The sequence below is a fragment of the Xiphophorus maculatus genome, chromosome 16, assembly GCF_002775205.1.
Source record: "Xiphophorus maculatus strain JP 163 A chromosome 16, X_maculatus-5.0-male, whole genome shotgun sequence".
Classification (NCBI taxonomy): Eukaryota; Metazoa; Chordata; class Actinopteri; order Cyprinodontiformes; family Poeciliidae; genus Xiphophorus; species Xiphophorus maculatus.
In genome coordinates this window covers 6,657,670-6,677,116 of record NC_036458.1, presented here as the reverse complement: position 1 = coordinate 6,677,116, position 19,447 = coordinate 6,657,670, and the positions used below count along the sequence as shown (strand labels likewise).

The 19,447-nt window shown below is 40.6% G+C and overlaps 1 protein-coding gene across 2 annotated transcripts in view; it reads right to left on the bottom strand.

Moving 5' to 3' along the window:
• The window catches only part of stac2 (SH3 and cysteine rich domain 2), a 33,180-nt gene extending 17,375 nt beyond the window's left edge, over nucleotides 1-15,805 (bottom strand). For both annotated transcript variants that reach the window (XM_023349706.1, XM_023349707.1), the window contains exon 1: nucleotides 15,198-15,805. In XM_023349706.1, coding sequence (XP_023205474.1) covers nucleotides 15,198-15,284 — 87 coding nt within the window. In that variant the 5' untranslated portion in view covers nucleotides 15,285-15,805. The remainder of the gene's footprint in view (nucleotides 1-15,197) is intronic.
• Nucleotides 15,806-19,447: the final 3,642 nt, after the last annotated feature.

The following is a 19,447-nucleotide window of genomic DNA, read 5'->3' as shown; positions in this document are numbered from 1 at the left end:
TGTTCCTCATATGATTGGTTCATGGTTAAACAAGATAAGCCAATTCTCTTTATGACCATCTGCTGTTATATATTGAACTCTGCCGCGTGTAAATGTTTTTTTCTTCAGTAGTGGTCAAAGGGAGGTGTTGTCATTAAATGAAATGGGTTTACACAGTGTTATCATGTGCCAACAGCATATCCAAGTGATGCTGCTAGTACGACTGATGACATAAAAGGTTTGCACTGAGAAAACAAGGCTAAATCCAAACATTATAGCAAAATTGTGTTGTGTAAAAGTCTTTCCTAAACCCTCACTTAGCAAATATTCCTAAAAAGTTTTGAATTGGTGCTAAATGGGATATTTTTAGGACTTTCACCGCTTTCTTCACTTGTTTTGGGAATAATATTTAAGAAGAACCAACTTTAAGTCACATCTGTTGGCACTTTGTTACAACCAGCTTGTCATAAATACATTCTGATTACATTATTTTTGTTTTTAGGCCCGAGCAGCAAAGCGCTGCGAAGGCCTATTGTATCTGTACTGTTTATTAGGCCCGAGCAGCAAAGCGCTGCGAAGGCCTATTGTATCTGTACTGTTTTATTATTATTCTTCCACCCATTTCGTGGGCCCATTTGGGGGCTTTATCATATTCAAAAACTCACCAAACTTGGCGGAAGCGACTAGGCGGTTTAAAAATTTTGAATTTTAAGGTCGCCGCAAAAATCGCAAAAAAAATTGCTCAACGGCGGCAACTAGCAATTTTCAAAAGACCCATTGCTATTCACTTACTTCATCGTAGAGACTTGAAATTCGGTACAGTTGTAGAGCTCACTAAGACGCTCAGAATTTACAAGTAATGTCATAGTGCAAGTATCGCAGGAAGTCGGCCATTTTGTATTGAAGGTCCATTTTTTACCTCGATATTGACGTTTACAGCCTTCGTATTTGATCGAACTCCTCCTAGGGATTTCGATTGATTGGCTTCAAACTCGGTCAGTCTGATCATAAGGCATGTCTGATTTAAAGTTATCAAATTGGTGAGTTTTGGAGCATGTTGAAGGGGGGTTAGCAGGGGTCAAAGTTCACCTACACGCCATGAAACAGAAAACTCTTATATTTCCTATACAAAAACACATAGAGGGACCAAACTTTCAGTGATTGGTCGTCATCGGGTGTCCTAAGATACCCTGTGGTGAAATTTTTTTTTTACGTAGGCCACGCCCCCTGAGAGCAGGAAGTGTAATGTTTTACTGTGAACGGTCGCTATCTTAGCCCTTTGACCTAATCAACATGAAACTGTGTCCAGAGACAGAAGACATGTTGGTGTGTTGTGGATTCCAACCCCGACCGGCTGCGATGAAGCAGGTGGGCGTGGCGGCGTTGCGAACGCCATCGAATTTCGTTTGGCTCTAAATTCCACAGTTTCGGGGTGAGCTGCTCCAAACTCACTAGGATGGATCCTTATCCATCCCCGAACAGGAATCCATAGCGATATTTGGTGGGCGTGGCCTAATTTTTCTATAGCGACCCCTAGAGTATTTTAAATGAACAGCCCCAAGCCATGCTTAAACCTAGAATTACGAAACTTGGTACACATGTGTATCTTGTCAGGACGTACAAAAAAGTCTCTTAGAGCCATGCTCTAAACCCAACAGGAAGTCGGCCATTTTGTATTGAAGGTCCATTTTGGACCTCGAGTTTGACGTTTACAGCCTTTGCATTTGATCGAACTCCTCCTAGGGATTTCGATTGATCGACTTCAAACTCGGTCAGTCTGATCATAAGGCATGTCTGATTTAAAGTTATCAAATTGGTGACTGTATGAGCTTGCTGAAGGGGGGTTACCAGGGGTCAAAGTTCACCTACTCGCCATGCAACACGAAACTCTTATATTTCCTATACAAAAACACATAGAGGGACCAAACTTTCTGGGATTGATCGTTATCGGGTTACCTAAAATACCCTGTGGTGAAATTATTTTTTTACGTAGGCCACGCCCCCTGAGAACAGGAAGTGTCATGTTTTACTGTGAACGGTCGTTATCTTAGCCCTTTGACCTAATCAACATGAAACTGTGTCCAGAGACAATAGACATGTTGGTGTGTTGAGGATTCCAACCCCGGCCGGCTTTGACATAGCAGGTGGGCGTGGCGGCGTGGCGAAGTGACCTGTAACGCCGTTGCCATACGTTTGGCTCTGAATTCCACAATTTCGGGCCCAGCTGCTCCAAACTCAGTAGGATGGATCCTTATGCACCCACCGACAGGAATTCATAACAAAATTTGGTGGGCGTGGCCTAATTTCTCTATAGCGACCCCTAGAGTATTTTAAATGAACAGCCCCAAGCCATGCTTTATCCTAGAATTACGAAACTTGGTACACATGTGTATCTTGTCAGGACGTACAAAAAAGTCTCTTAGAGCCATGCTCTAAACCCAACAGGAAGTCGGCCATTTTAGATTGAAGTTCATTTGACCTCGATTTTGACGTTTACAGCCTTCGTATTTGATCGAACTCCTCCTAGGGATTTCGATTGATCGACTTCAAACTTGGTCAGTCTGATCACAAGGCATGTTTGATTTAAAGTGATCAAATTGGTGAGTTTTGGAGCATGTTGAAGGGGGGTTAGCAAGGCTCAAAGATCCCCTGTGATTGACATATTACACAGTCAATTACAAAGGGGATATTTAGTCATTCCGTAGGGCAATGCTGCCCTCTGGTGTCGAATTACTGAAATAATGAAACTATTTCAGTAATTTCAGTAATTCGACACCAGAGGGCAGCATTGCCCTACGGAATGACAGAGTTCATTCCGTAGACAGAAGACATGTTGGTGTGTTGTGGATTCATTAGAGAATCAAGGTTCTCTAATCAAGAGAACCTTGATTAGGCTCTCTTGACCTAATCAAGGTGATTCTGTGTTGGATGACAGATAGGAAGTTGATCTTGCTTGCTTTAAAGTGCCAAGAGTTTTCAATGGCGGCAACGCCGTTCGTATACGTTTGCCTCTACATTCCACATATTTTGACCGAGCTGCATCAAACTTGGCCTGAGTGATCCTGGAGGCTTGCCCGTCAATCCTACGTCATCACATTATGACGTCATCTAAGCCCCGCCCCCTCGGAACCGGAAGTGCCGTTTTTTTCCTTGGAAAGCTCTGTTTATGGCTCTCTTGACCTAATCAAGTTGATTCTGTGTTGGATGACAGATAGGAAGTTGATCTCGCTTGCTTTAAAGTGCCAAGAGTTTTCAATGGCGGCAACGCCGTTCGTATACGTTTGCCTCTACATTCCACATATTTTGACCGAGCTGCATCAAACTTGGCCTGAGTGATCCTGGAGGCTTGCCCGTCAATCCTACGTCATCACATTATGACGTCATCTAAGCCCCGCCCCCTCGGAACCGGAAGTGCCGTTTTTTTCCTTGGAAAGCTCTGTTTATGGCTCTCTTGACCTAATCAAGGTGATTCGAATGATAAACTCTGTCAATGCTCGCTGCTGGCTGAACCGTGTAGGCGTGGCCAAATGGCGAATATCAGTCCCTCGCCATATGCATACGTTTGGCTCTTATTCACGCATAGATCATCCGATTGGCGCCAAACTGGATATGTATGACCTTTGTTCACCTCTAAAGAGCCCAACGAGGTTGAAATGTAATTTGGCTCCACTGTGCCCCCTAAGTTAATACATCGGCTGTATATCCTCGATGCATCGACCGATCTGCGCCAGATTTTTTGACAGTCGTCGGGGAGCGCTGCCGAACGCATTCACGCGTGTCGCCTGGTGGACTGGCGGGGAAAATGCGCGACAGCTTCTGCGGTGGCTGGCGGGCGGCGGTGCTGAAAACTGCGGCGGAGCTTCCGCGGTGGGGAGCGGGCTGCGGCTCTGGAAACCGAGCGAGAGCTTCTGCGGTGGCCGGAACCCCCGCGGTGGCCAATAGGCCGGAGTGGCGCTTGCTGCGAGGGCCGCCCGAGGCTGCTTGCAGCTTTAATTATTATTATTATTACGATTCTTCCCACCTCTTCGTGTGCCTTTTTGGGGGCTTTATCATATTCAAAAACTCACCAAACTTGGCGGTCGCGACTAGAAAATTTAAAAATTTTGAATTTTAAGGTTGTCGCAAAAATCGCAAAAAAAATTGCTGAACGGCGGCAACTAGCAATTTTCTGTTGACACAATGGTATGAACGTACTTCATCGTAGAGACATGAAATTTGGTACACTTGTAGAGCTCACCAAAAGACTCAGAACTTACATTTAATGTTATAAGCCAACTATCACAGAAAGTCGGCCATTTTGTATTGAACGTCCATTTCTTTCCTCGATTTTGCTGTTTACAGCCTTCGTATTTGATCGAACTCCTCCTAGGGATTTCGATTGATCGGCTTCAAACTCGGTCAGTCTGATCATAAGGCATGTTTGATTTAAAGTTATCAAATTGGTGAGTTTTGGAGCATGTTGAAGGGGGGTTAGCAGGGGTCAAAGTTCACCTACTCGCCATGAAACACGAAACTCTTATATTTCCTATAAAAAAACACATAGAGGGACCAAACTTTCAGTGATTGATCGTCATCGGGTGTCCTAAAATACCCTGTGGTGAAATGATGACATCACTTAGGCCACGCCCCCTGAGAACAGGAAGTGTCATGTTTTACTGTGAACGGTCGCTATCTTAGCCCTTTGACCTAATCAACATGAAACTGTGTCCAGACACAGAAGACATGTTGGTGTGTTGAGGATTCCAACCCTGACCGGCTTTGAGATAGCAGCTGGGCGTGGCGGCGTGGCGAAGTGACCTGTAACGCCGATGCCATACGTTTGCTTCTAGATTCCACATGTTTCGACCGAGCTGCACCAAACTTGGCTTGAGTGATGCTGGTGTGATACCTGAAAATTCTATGTCATCAGATTATGACGTCATCTAAGCCCCGCCCCCTCAGAACAGGAAGTGCTATTTTTTTCCTTGGAAACTTTCATCTATGGCTCTCTTGACCTAATCAAGGTGATTCTGTGTTGGATGACAGATAGGAAGTTGGTCTCGCTTGCTTTAAAGTGCCAAGAGTTTTCAATGGCGGCAACGCCGTTCGTATACGTTTGCCTCTACATTCCACATATTTTGACCGAGCTGCATCAAACTTGGCCTGAGTGATCCTGGAGGCTTGCCCGTCAATCCTACGTCATCACATTATGACGTCATCTAAGCCCCGCCCCCTCGGAACCGGAAGTGCCGTTTTTTTCCTTGGAAAGCTCTGTTTATGGCTCTCTTGACCTAATCAAGTTGATTCTGTGTTGGATGACAGATAGGAAGTTGATCTCACTTGCTTTAAAGTGCCAAGAGTGTTCAATGGCGGCAACGCCGTTCGTATACGTTTGCCTCTACATTCCACATATTTTGACCGAGCTGCATCAAACTTGGCCTGAGTGATCCTGGAGGCTTGCCCGTCAATCCTACGTCATCACATTATGACGTCATCTAAGCCCCGCCCCCTCGGAACCGGAAGTGCCGTTTTTTTCCTTGGAAAGCTCTGTTTATGGCTCTTTTGACCTAATCAAGATGATTCGGATGATAAACTCTGTCAATGCTTGCTGCTGGCTGAACCGTGTAGGCGTGGCCAAATGGCGAATATCAGTCCCTCGCCATATGCATACGTTTGGCTCTTATTCACGCATAGATCATCCGATTGGCGCCAAACTGGATATGTATGACCTTTGTTCACCTCTAAAGAGCCCAACGAGGTTGAAATGTAATTTGGCTCCACTGCGCCCCCTAAGTTAATACATCGGCCGTATCTCCTCGACGCATCGACCGATCTGCACCAGATTTTTCGACAGTCGTCGGGGAGCGCCGCCGAACGCATTCATGCCTGTCGCCCGGTGGACGGGCGTGGAAAATGCGCGACAGCTTCTGCGGCGGCTGGCGGGCGGCGGTGCTGGAAACTGCGGCGGAGCTTCCGCGGTGGGGAGCGGGCTGCGGCTCTGGAAACCGCGCGAGAGCTTCTGCGGTGGCTGGAACCCCCGCGGTGGCCAATAGGCCGGAGCGGCGCTTGCTGCGAGGGCCGCCCGAGGCTGCTTGCAGCTTTAATTTTCTTTTACATCTTTTACTAATATTTACAGTAATGCACTAAAAGTCAAAAAGACCTGCAGCAGTGGATATATTATTCAGTTTTTGCTGTGTTTTGATTCTGGTTCCTAAACACATCATTTCAAAAAATATGAATCTTCTTTTGTCCTCCACTTTCCTCATTGTTCTAAACAAATATTAAATCAAACATCTGTGAAGAACCTCCAAGGAGCTTAAAGAAAAATTTATTAATACCACTTTACAATAGAACAAACCCTCGCTCCTTTGAAGCAATTTTAAAGAAATATGCCATATAACACTTTGCACAAGGTCTAACAGAACATAAAGACATAACTAGCTGTTGCTGTATTTCAAAAACCACAAAAGCAGAAAAATTCTACTGAACTGCAGTTGCTTGGCATTGATTGATGGATGGACGTTTCTAGAAATTTGCCTGCTGCTTTGCACGTATATGCTCATAATGCGCACTGACATGCCGCTTCAGTCAGCGAGGAAGCTGCCCTCTTGAAGGGGAAGAGTGGCGTTGCACACACACCCCAACAGACAGACACACAGACAGATAATCAGAGCAATGCAGACGCTATGTGCGCAGATGCACCGTCTGTTTGCGCTCGTTCTGCTCGGTGCCAAACTTAATCACTTTACGGGGACATGTTGTTTGCAGCTCGGTGTGTCTGGTAATGAGATATGAAGACAGTTTGTCTATTTAAGAGTATGCATCTGTGTGTGGGACACATAGAGGCAAACGCACAGAGACTAAAGAGTAAGTGCATTTGCTCTCTCCATATGTTTCCTGCATAATTTCATTTGGATAATATAACCTCATTAGATTAAAACGATGAATACTCTGTTTGCCGTTAACTGTTACAGCTCTGTTTGCACTTATGGTTTTCTGCTCTTGGCGGCCCTTCGTGGCTCAAATTTTGAAATTTAACCCAGGTATTTTTAATAACGATTCATAGAAAAAAAGATAATCTAAAATGTATTTTCCCTTTTTACCATCATGTAACTCAGGTAACATGAATCTTAATTTTATTTTCGCTTTCTTTTAACAAATGTCCAACCAAGGACTGGGTTTGCAAATTAGCCTGTGACTAGAAAACCTATGTACATTACAATGATTGCTCTGTGTTTTATCATGTAACATTGTTTAATGTGCTGTGCTTGATTAAATACTGTAAATCTGAATTGCATGTGTTTGATGTGTCACATTCATATGTACATTTTTTTCCTCTGACTCTCTTTTCCTCTCTTTTGTCTGTATTCTATAAAAGCTTTCAACTAATAGGTGACTTTATTCATATATTTTGGAAAAGTACTGAAACGCATGAACTTGCAATACTTGATTTAGGTATTTTCCAAATCTTGATAATAATTTACTCATTTATTTATGTCTGTCCATTAATTTGTGTGTATGTTTCCATCTGCATATTTATCCAAGTCTGTTTTTTTTAAAAAAATAAATAAAAACAATCTCTTTCAATTGCAATTTATTTCTTTTCACTTTGTGATTAAAAACTGCCCCTGAACAAACAGATTTTTCCTCCTTACAGTGCATTGTTGGTTATAATTTGATTTTCATGTAAACAACTGAAAGAAAACAACAACAAAGTCTGTTCAAAGTGGTTGTTACTGATTGCTCTGATTGTTGCCCCAGCTTCATTATTAAGGCTTAAACAATAAATTCAATTCAGTTTATTTATAAAGGGCTAATTCACAATAAAAGTCGTCTCAAGGCACTTTGCCAGACAAATAGATCTAATTTATATACATAAAAATGCACAGAGAATCTGTGAGTCTAAATAAATTCAGTTTTATCACTCCCTTCCAGCCATCAGTCAATGTTTTTTAAGTCTTTAATATTTTTATTTATTTCACTTTTTTCCAACTCTGTCTATTTCCAGCTGGAGCCGAGCTCATAATCAGAGCAGTCGAGTGGTAGCATAACAGCGCCGGCTGAAGCACATGTCTCAATTACTGTCAGTGTGCAGCTCTAAAAAGCCTTCCCGTTACCCTTCATTTGAGCATTACGTGAGCGGATCCTACTATGGAGTCAAAGCCAAAGTGACCTCACGCTCGAAAGGGAGGCATCACTACGCCATCTCACATGAATCTCTGTGGCAGGTGAGAAGCTCAGATGGTAAGAAGAGAGACAGGTTCAGAGGCGGCATTTAACATGTGAACAAAGTCATTGTGGCAAAGCCATGTAACTCAATTTCATACAAATCAAGTCAGCTTTTTGAATGTAGCCAGTAATAGAAAGGTTTTCAGGAACAGAAACCAGAGAGGGTGATTCTTGCTGATGATACCAGAGGGGGAAATCATCAAATTTGTCTTATTTTAGAAGAGAAACTGATGCTTCAAATGCATGCCACTTAGAGCCGGAGCCATTAGGGAGGTGCATGTTTCCCCTTAAAGTACTTTTAGACACTGCATCCGTCTTTTACACAATCAATGGCCAAAGTCAAAGAGCCACAAATGACAAAGTAATGTTTCCTGCACTTTTATTTGTAAAGTAACAATTCCTGCATTAACCAGTCTTTTGTTGTACGAAACAAAAGCCCAGATTCACTTGGACTGTTCCATTTCTGTATTTAGCTCCACGTTTTGCACATCTTTTCCGCCTGGCACAATTTTTGACTGAGGACCGTATTTAGTGGTGCAAACGAACTGAACTACTGGAGATGTTAATAATTTGCAGTATGCAACATGCCTCACACATCTGGGAGAAATTACATTCAGTAAATTTCCAAATACAATATATATATAGTATATACAGTATATATATATATTTACACATGTCTGCTTTGAGAATCCTGCTCTTGGCAATCAGTGTAATTTACATAAATATACATGAAAACGAGCAATTTTAACATAAATTCATCCAGAATGTCTAATTCAAAAACAGAAAGTCTGAGTTTGGACACAGAGAGATATACTGTTGGCTTCAGGGTGCAGCCTAGGTTTATTTCCAAAATCTTTTAGCAAATCAAGCCTAATATCTTTACACTCATCAAAAAAAGTGTATAGCTCCCAAAGGAAAGTAGAAAAAAACATTTGGGGCAGGTCATCTTATTAGTAAATCATTAATCAATGCGTTAATAGCCATTTCATCTGGTTTAGGGTCCTACGGTGGTGGAGCTGATCCCGGCAGTAAGCTATTTTTGTGGTCCAGTAGTTGCTTCTAAAACCATAAAAATCACCACAAAAATACTTTTATTTTACTCTTCTAACACAAAAAGTCTTAATGCTGAAGGGAATCTAAGTTCTCATCTCACAAGAACTGCATGAGTCCACCACCAATCACATACAGTACTCACATGTTTTCAGTCTAAATGTCAAAAATCAAGGCTCTGCAAGAAGACAGCAGAGTCTGAACATCTATAAATCAATAATAAGACTTTTGCTGAATACAGACATGAGCTTCAGTTAAAATTTAATGAGGTCAGACTGAGATATTTATGGAATGTCTGAATGTGTCTAGAGGTCACAACCAAACAATAAAGTGTTGATTCTATCAGGAAGCTGCAGATATAAACAGCTTTTCTCCACAATATGCCGACGGCTTTCAGAGATCTCTGGAGTGAGGCACATTTTATTCATTGAACGTTGAATCGACTAACTCTCACAGTTTTTATATGCAACTGTAACATTAAATGTGCATTTTCAAACAGATGCTTTTACTGTTGATGTATCGGCCCATTTTTGCTGCTTGGTTGAATGTCTAGGATGTTAAAGTTCCGCCCCCTTTTCAAATTTCTTCATTTCATATTTCGAAATATCAATCTCCATTTTTAAAATGTGGAAATATCCCTCTGTGCCATTGGAAGAAAAGTGGTGGTTCAGAATATATTGGAAAAAAAGAACCACTGAAGCGGATATACTCCTCCAGCTAATCCAATTAGAACAGCATAAAGTCCAAAGTGCTTTTTATATGAAAGTCCACTTATCAGTGTATACGGGCAGTAAAGTTCCCTTTAACCAGCCACAGTCAAATACATGATCAACGTCACCGTGTCCGACCTTGTTCTTGTTCTAAGGAGGGATATTTCAGCCTTAAGAAACCAACTTTAGTGAAAATGTGCTCTGAAAGACAGTCTCCTGGCTCACACCAATTCTAGGTCAGTGGAAGAATATGTAGTTTAAAGGGAATTATATCTCTAAAGTAGAACACAAAGTATTTAAACTTCACCTTGTGAACACAAAAAGAAAAACATAACGTTTCTACAAACCTATCATCACCTATCACTTATCATAAAATCTGTTTCAAGCCTGTAAAAAAAAAAAAGCTTCCTTCAGAAAAAAAACAGTGTGGACCCATTCTGTGTCCTAAAATTGGTTATTATGCATGGCTGGATGGCAGATTCCTGCTATGAATATGAGATAAGCAATGCATAATCACTGGCTGCCTCCAGTGTTCTTCTCCTATCACAAACGCTTGTACACACGCGATCAATCAAGCTCATTCACGCAGAACCACACACACACACACACACACGCCATCTCTCTCCATCAACGTTTCAAGGATTGTTTAATGGAGGAGAAACTCATAGCGCCACGTATCTTTTCTGCCCTTCTGACCTAGACTCCAATATTTCAGAGGCTCACACCTTTATTGTAGTGTCAAATCAATAACAATCACAGCAGTGAAGGTGCGATCATTAATTAAGAAAGACCTTGGCCTCCTTCAGCTGCCAAAGAGGATTATGAAAATATTATCGCAGTGAGCTTCACATCAAGTTGTCTCTTCTGAGTTAACCTTAACCTGCTTAGTCAATGCAGTTTATTTTATTTTTTTTTTTTATCTAAACATTCCCCAGATTGAATGACGCATGCAGAAAATTGATAATGTACCGACGTGACATGTAAAGCACGCTCAAGGTCGGCACATGACACAATGATATCACGTTGCAGCCCTCCCTGACTCACCGCTTACACCAGTCAAATTCAGTGTTGTAGCCTCTTCATTCGGGAAGTAAGTGAAGTGTTCGTTAACGAGATCTGAAGTTAACATAAAAGAGGGTCCTCTCAAAGAGTTGTTTGATTCAGTGGCAAACTCTGGAGATCAGAAACTGTAGTCATCTGTGTGATGCAGGTAGATCATTAGTAACACCTCAGCTGAATAAGTGAATACTGCACTGTTGTAGGGTAAGTTTCCTTCCCCTCTTTTGTAAAAGGATGAAGCTAGACCTTCATGAGGTCTCTGGATTTCCTTGGAGCTAACACAGTTCTGCAGGCGTTTTTGGTCTCTAGAGTTTCCAGAAAATCCAATTTAATTCCACCGGCAGCACAGAGAAGATTGCGGTCTTTAGTATCATGTCTCAGCAGCTACTGGATGGGTTGCTGTGAAATTTGCAACAAACTTTAAGGTTGCCCTCAGGAGGAATGTAAGGGTTAGTGATGCTGAAACATTATTTCATGTGCACCCCTACACACAGAGAGAGAAAGTGTGTGAGATGAAATTGTAGTTTGTGTGTAAAAAGATTGCCAACTTCACTTGACTTAATTTGTACAAATTATACAATTTATTCACAAAATTTGGTTAATAGAAAATGAATTCAGGTGGTTTAACATGGATTTGGGATTATTTATATATATTTGGGGAGGGATTTGTCTCAGTCAAAGTGCTTTAATAAATATTTCATCTTTCACCACTTCTAGATGATGTAAAACTCTTTTAGCCTCATAAAAACATACAATGCCAGCAATGTAACTTCTTATGAGCAAAGTGATCTTCTACAGACTTTGAATGCCACTGGATAGAAGTTTAATTTTAATGACTGTAATTATAATTTCATGTAATTTAGATTCGGAATTGGAACCAATAGTCACTTTCACACATGGTGAATGTCCTCCATATTTTACCACTGAGCCAGCTGTGCTGAAAGGCTGTACTCAGTGTGAATGTTTTTTAAAAATGAATAAATATTCTAGAGTGCACACTAGATAATTTGTGAAATTATTGTCTTTTGGCTAGCAAGCTGAAAAAAAAATGGGCCAATCAACTGGAGAAATGGGCAGACACATTTGGTATTGTTGTTGTTGACAGTGGTCAAAAACTCCCAGGCGTATTATTTACATGAGGAGAAAAGTGGTTTACCTGTTCACACTTCTCTCATGAAACACTCAAACGGCATCAAATACCCTGAGAGACCAAACAGCTCTCAACACAGACCGACATCACTGGCTGCTGTGCTCACATTCCTGCCAACGTTGGCAGCACATTGTTGGATGCTGCAGAGAAAGTCCACACTTCCTGACTGCCCTCTGAATCATTTTGGCAGCATACACAGCTGTCCTTGATTTTCCTTTTTTTCTTTTTTGATATCCATCTATGTTGGAATTTGCTGCTGGTGGATTTCTCAGAGCATCTGCTAGTGGAGCCTCTCTCTGCCAGTCTTTTCCTGTCCAATTAAGACACGGACACATGTCTGAGTCTGATTAGATTACTTCAAAATTACCTCCTGTGAATGAGATTTCTATTTCAGAAATGCTCCTGATTAGGTGTTTTAAATAGACATGGAACTGAGACTTTAACAATGCATATTATTTCAACCCTGTTTTCCACAATAAACTCTTTTTGTAGGTACAAATTTAAACTGAAGTGCCAAGCCACTTCAAATGAGTTTACAAAAGAATAAATACTGCAATCTAAACTCTGCTAGGTTATTTATTTTTACCCAAGAGTCGATCTTCTTCTTTTGTTTTGGACTTTTTTGTTAGTTTTTTGTCTTAACTTACTCAGGGCTTTAAAATATAATGCTCGTAACATTTTAATTTTTTGTGTCCATGACTCTGCCCTCAGCTGCTGATGACAGCAGTTCTTTTCTCTGATCCTACTCAAAGCTGGAGCCAAGATAGCACCAGGTTATCAGTTCTCGTGCCAGAGTTTTTGGTGGGAGAAACAGAAACAGTTGGTGTAAAACAAGTACTAGCACCAGTTTAGCACTGGAACTGGTTTGGAAAAACTGGAATTGGCAGGGAAAACACCAACAATGAGACAATGAGTTTCTGCTGGACATTTTTTCTCTGATAAGGGAGTTGCCCCCTCCCACTGTCACTACATATTTCGTCAGGATGAGGGATTGCGGCAGCATGAATGACTCGACAATCTGTTGGTCTCGTTTAGAGATAACTTTTTAATAGCCGACAAAATATCATATGAATCTGAATGTACTATATTATAATTAAAATTAAATTTATCTATGTAACTGGATGAAATTAAAATACATTTAATTTTAATGAGATGACTTTCATTATTTTAAACAGAGCTGTAAAAAAGCTTTTACCTCTGCAACGATTCCTTCCATTTTTGCTGTTTGTTTTTGTTAAATTTGCATGTTCAGATTATTATGCAAATTTAAAAGCAGACAAAGATAACATAGTAAATGCAAAATGCAGTTTTTAAATTATGGCTTTATTTATTATTCAAAAATAAATGAGTAGAAAGAAATCTTTTACATCAGCGTGAAAGAATTCTGACCCACAATTCTTTGCAGGATTGTTTTAATTCAGCCATATTGATGGGTTTTTGAGCATCACCTTCTTTCTTAAGATCATGCAACAGTGCCTCCATTGAATACAAGTCCAAACTTTAACTAGACCATTTCAAAACCTGCTGTGAGACAGGCTTTATTCTGTGATTCCCTGGTGCCACAAGGCTGATAGTACTCAGGCCTGGGTGTGGCTAGTTATTGAAATTAAAATAATCTTTGCAAGACAATGTTTTCAACCAGTTATTTCATGGGGTGATTACTTTTCAATTAAAGTTCTTGGTCCAAATTAGTTTGAATATGTGCTTTTTTAAAATTGCTATTTTATTTATTTAGGTTATCTTTATTTGATACAAAAAAATTGCTAAAGTGTGACAGAATGCAAAACCAGAGCAAGTCTGTAGTGAGTAAATACTCATCTCCCACTCTACACTGAATTAAAGTGAATTTCAAACAAAGCAGTGGAATTCAGGCAAGGCTGCATTAATCAATGCAAAGAGTGGATGCACTTAACAAAATTCATGACTTTGTTATTAAAGATATAATGTAGTTAAGCCAAAGCCGGCATTCAGTTCAACTGAACACCAATCGGTTCTGCCTGGAGTCGAATCACTGATGATTTCCTTTGGTCTCAGCTGGCGAGGAGGGTGGATATAGAGCGGATCGCCCCAAAGTGAGCACAGTTAGCTGGCAGCAATGTCAGCTTCTCATGGAGGACATCAAATATTTAGATGCAGCACAGAGCATCCAGTGGAGTGTCTGACTGCATCGCTTCGGAGTGTCACTTTGCTTCAAAAGTGCAGCCTGCAGTGTTTGTGCGTGGGCATCGGGAAGAGGAAGAGGCATGAGGTGGAGACAAAGGCTCCACTCAAGGGAAAGTTGTCCATGAAGCAAATTAATGAGCTAGTGTTCTACCATTAAAAAGCAAGCAATGGCAAAGCTTTCACAGCTCCACATCTTTGTTTAAACAGTTGAGTCAACAACTCAAATGGCATTGCAGGCACTTTGTAATGAGTCCAGGCTCCTGACAGGTAGGCCTATGTAGAGGAAAAATGATCTACAGCTGCATATTCAAGTCAAAATCTGCACTTGTAAAGCTTTCACTTGTGCATATTCCTGTGTAAATTCCAAAAGGAAAGAAGTGAGAGCAGCATTATAGGCTGGATAATTATTCAGCGGAAAAAAAAAAAGTCATGCACATGCAGAAGCTTTCAAGGTTACAATTTATCTTTAGCTATTTGTACCAAGAATAGAAGATTAAAATACCTCTTTAAAAAAATAAATAGAAAATTGAACCGCATGTGTGTGTTGAAGAAACGTACAAGAGAGAAAGTGACATCAGACGTTACGTGGGAGATTACACCTAGTGACGCAGGCATAAAAATACAACTGCATTTGCGAAATGTTGTCACCCCCATTTCATAATCAATTATAACAGGTCTGGCGGGATGGGGAGGGGGGCGGGGGAGACGCTAAAAAGCATGAACAAACAAATTTCACTATTCAGCCAATTCCCATCGGATAATGGCGGGAACAGTTTGCAAAGTTTTGCCTGAATTTAAGTGTTTGTCCTTTTTTCACGTTTCAAGAGGATGCATACATCATCTGAATAGTAAATGACTGAAGAATTTGCGCAACTTGCCTTGGATGTCATCGGCTGGATGGGCATGTTGTTTGGGGAGCGCTGGAGCTGCGAGTCGCTCTCCATCTCACTGTTCTCAGTCATCATTGGCACCGAGCCGGAGGAGGTCGTTGCAAGCAAGAATCCAAAAAAAAACTTTTAGCTCCTCAAACTGGGTTCAGTCGGCGTGGTATTACTGCTTTACGCGAAACACCGGCAGAGAGCAGATCCACGTCAAATGGAGTGTGCGCACTGCTGCTGCTGCTGCTGCTCCTGAGGGGTGACTCTCCACACCAATCACACGCTTATTGGGTAAATTAGAGACTGGTGCAGCTCATACACCAGCTGCTTTTGCTTTATTTGTATTCAGGCCATGCGTGGACATGCGTTCAGCAAAGGTTCTGTCTCCTCTCTGTATTGCCCCGTGGATCGTCCTCCGGCGCGCACCAGAAAGCTCCAGTGTGGCACAAATTCCGTTCTCCAGGTGCCAAAAAAAGATTCAGATGAGCGCAGCCTCGCGGTGTGAATCTCAAATCTCAAGACATTTTTAAAAAATAAATAAATAAATAAAAAACACAAAAAAAATGACTCCTCCGAAAGATTTAAGGAGATCAACTGGCTAAAGATTCAAAGCGAACTCTGCAGTTCACAAACGCACAGACATAATTTTAAGCGCTATCCGAGACACGCCTTTCCATGCGTCTGAGACGCACGATTGGCGGTTTTCAACCCTCAATCAGGGCTCATTTCATAGAGAGATCATTTACTTTGAAACGACACACAGATTTCAAGCCAATTCGCCAACAGCACATTGGCAAATTGGCTTATAGAGTCTTGAATGTCTTGTACCATAGGCAGAATGTTTTAATTAAAACGTCCGTGGTCATTTTAGTTATGTTAAACCAAATTTGCTTTGGGTCCTCTATTAATACTACATCCCATATTTGAAGACTAAACCCAAACAACACATAACCTCACTTCATGTAGTGTAATGAAGTATTTACACCCCACTAGCTCCATGTATTTTATTGGGATTTTATGTGGCAGCCCAAAACAAAATCGTCTATAATTTTGTGCGTAATCTTTACCAATAAAATCTGAAAACTACTCTATGCATTTTTATTTTATTCTAACAGTGTTCCATACAGGATTGCCCAGTGCTTAGCTACATCCATCTCAGTTCAACTCTGATCAGTGTCTCTGTCGGTGCTGATGAAAAGTCGCTGCCACCATCATGTCTCACAGAGTGGGAATGATGTGCTCAGGATGGTTTCCAATTTTCCACTAAACCTGCTGTTTTGCATGTAGGCAAAAAAGTTACGTTTTGTTCTCATCTTCTTAGCGCCTCTTCTGCATGTTTTCTGTGAAGCAAACTGGACTTGTTTTTGGTCACATAGGCGCACTGAGTTGTGGATGTCTCCCTCTGAAGTTCCCATGGGCCTTGATGCATCTTTAATTAATGCTTTCCTTGCCTAAAATTTTAGTTAGGATTGATTGCAATGTTACACCTGTGCCATTCTCCTTCCATTTTCATATTATAGTTTGAAGCACTTTGAGAGATGTTCAAAATTTGGTTTATAATCTAATCTTCCTTTACACTTCTCATCCTTAGCCCTAATCCTACTCTATTTACTAAGTCAGTGACTTCTCAAGACAACTATTCATTCACACTGGATTTTATTCTGGAGCATCAGAGTAAAGGGGGGAAACTCCAATAAATAGCAAACTTTTCAGATCTTTCTTTTTAAATGTTTTTGTGAACCACTTATTTTGTGTTGATCTTGTCACATACTGATTATTAGTGTCTGCTTGAAAGCTCAAGCGGTATATATGTTTGCAAAGATTGCATCAATCACACAGATACATATGAAAAGCATCTATTTCTGCATGACTCAATCAAATAAAAAATATCCATATTACTGGACTTTTTTAAAAATGTTTTTCAACACAGAGATTCATGTGCTACCATTTCTGTGTCGCAGTAAACACAGCTTTTGCCTCTACAACCTTACATAGGAATAATTAAATTTGCAAAATAGGTCATTGTCGGTTCAAAATCTGAGGTAAAAGTAAAAATGGCCACCTTCTTAAAGTGCATTTTCTTGTGGCAAGTAGCAGCTGCTATTACTGTCATGAAAGTAGGAAATAAAAGATGACTGACACTTTTAAATGTAAGAAGCGCCCCTTACTTTTGTTATTTTTGCATTTTCTTTGCATTATTTCACCAAAGCCTGACATCAAAGTTTGCTTCTAGCAGTCAGAAAGTCTTTGGGTGCGTGTGAAGAAGATGGTTCAGTTATCGTATTAATTATATCTTCACACAGAGTCAGGAGACAGCATGTGGCAGAGTGAGAAACAATGAGCACAATAAGGAAAAATAAAACAAAAAATGACTTTTTCTATAGCAGTGTCGTTGCTGTTAAAAATAAACAGGAACGTAATATGTTGGCATGCGATGATTTGTGCTCCAAACCATCTGTGTACAAACTCAGAAAAACAGAACAACAGAGACAAGTGAATGAGAGGGGGGAGATTTACATTTCTTCCACTGAGCCACTTTCCTTTCATCTCTCTATGTGATGCCCCAGGTGCCACGATAACTCCGTCTAAAAATGAGCCCTAAACACAGGAGTGGAACACATACTTTCAGCTTTGGTGATTTGGAAACGGGAGAGCTACAGCAAGACCGGTAGGAACAAAATGAGCTTCATGTGGCAGAAGACAGATCCCAGCCGCGACAGCGGTCGCCATGGTGCAGCCGCAGGACCAGAGCTGCTGCACTTTGGGAGCCCTCTGGGATAAATTGGCACCAATTGTTCATCTGTGCTTCTACCTCAGACACAACAATCTAAGCAAAAAGACAGAAATATCCAAGAAAGACACTTCAAGTCTGCAGCCATCAGTCTGTGCTCCTATTAGTTTTATTTCTGCAAGGGAGATTTCCTCTTACCACAAATTCCATTCTCAAGGTGCCAAAAAAAGATTCAGATCGGCGCAGTCTCGTGTTGTGAATCTCAAATCCTTTTTTTTTTTTTAAACACAAAAAATTACTTCTCTGAAAGATAAGGGGATCTTATACCTATGTTTTTAAATCAGTAAAATTATTAAGATCTCATATTTTCAGATCAGGGCTGGCAGGAGGAGCAGTGATTTGCTCTGTTGCCGTGCAGCAGGAAGGTCAAGGTTTTTATCTTGATCGGGAATCTTTCGGTCTGCTTTCTCTCCAGGTGCTCCAGTTTCTTCCCACTGTCCAAAAACATGACTGTTAGGGTAATTGGTCTCTCTAAATTGGCTCCATGGTATGAGTGTGTGTGTGCTTCTCTGTGTTGCTCTGTGATGGACTGGAAAGTTGCATCCTGCCTCTCCCATTAATTATAAAATCAGCATAAGGTCCATTAGTAAAGTGAAAATGAGTTCATGTCGAAGCAGGACATAGAAAAACACAGATCGCACCAAAATGCTGCTGCCAGAGTTTTTACCAACATCACAAAAAATGGAGCATGTAAAACCGCGTTCAGTTTTTTTTTTCTAAAAAAAAAGGGGAGATTTTAAGGTTTTATTAATGTAACCGAATGACCTTGAGCTTTCAGTCATCTTCACACTTGCTTGACGGGTTTGAATGATCTCGATTTCATCAGAGAACAGCTTTATTTAGTGTTTTATGGACTGGAATTAAAAAGGGAGGCAGGATTAAACATTTTTGGTTCAGCTCTGGAACAAACTCCATGGACAGCTAAGCTGTGCTGAAACTGTTGGCTCTTTCGAATCAGAACAAAACAAACAAACAAAAAAACTCACACAATTCACATCAGTTTTCTACTCAAAAGTTTGATTTGGCAGATCGTTTTATTGGTTCTTAGATATTTGGCACTTTGTTTAGTTGGCTTAATATTGTTAAACAGTTATTTGTTGGAACTTTAAATTGCTGATTAAAAATGTAGCGACTGAGACAACATAGAAAGTGGGCAGAAAAATTTAACTGAAATTTAACTTACATCAGCGGAGACTATAGGCAACTTTTTAAAAAATCCCATTTTAAAAATCATGATTGGATACAACATATATACCAACTATAACATTTTTAAACCCCAAATTAAGTCTTTATTTATTCCACAATAAAGTGAAGCAAGATTGTTAAAATAAGTAACTTAATATAAATTAAGTATAGAGACAGCAAAGAGGCCATTTATCATTGTCCAACCCCACAAATGAACTTTTGGAAGAATGGCAAAATAAATTCCCATAAACAAATTTTTATTTTGGAAAGCCTT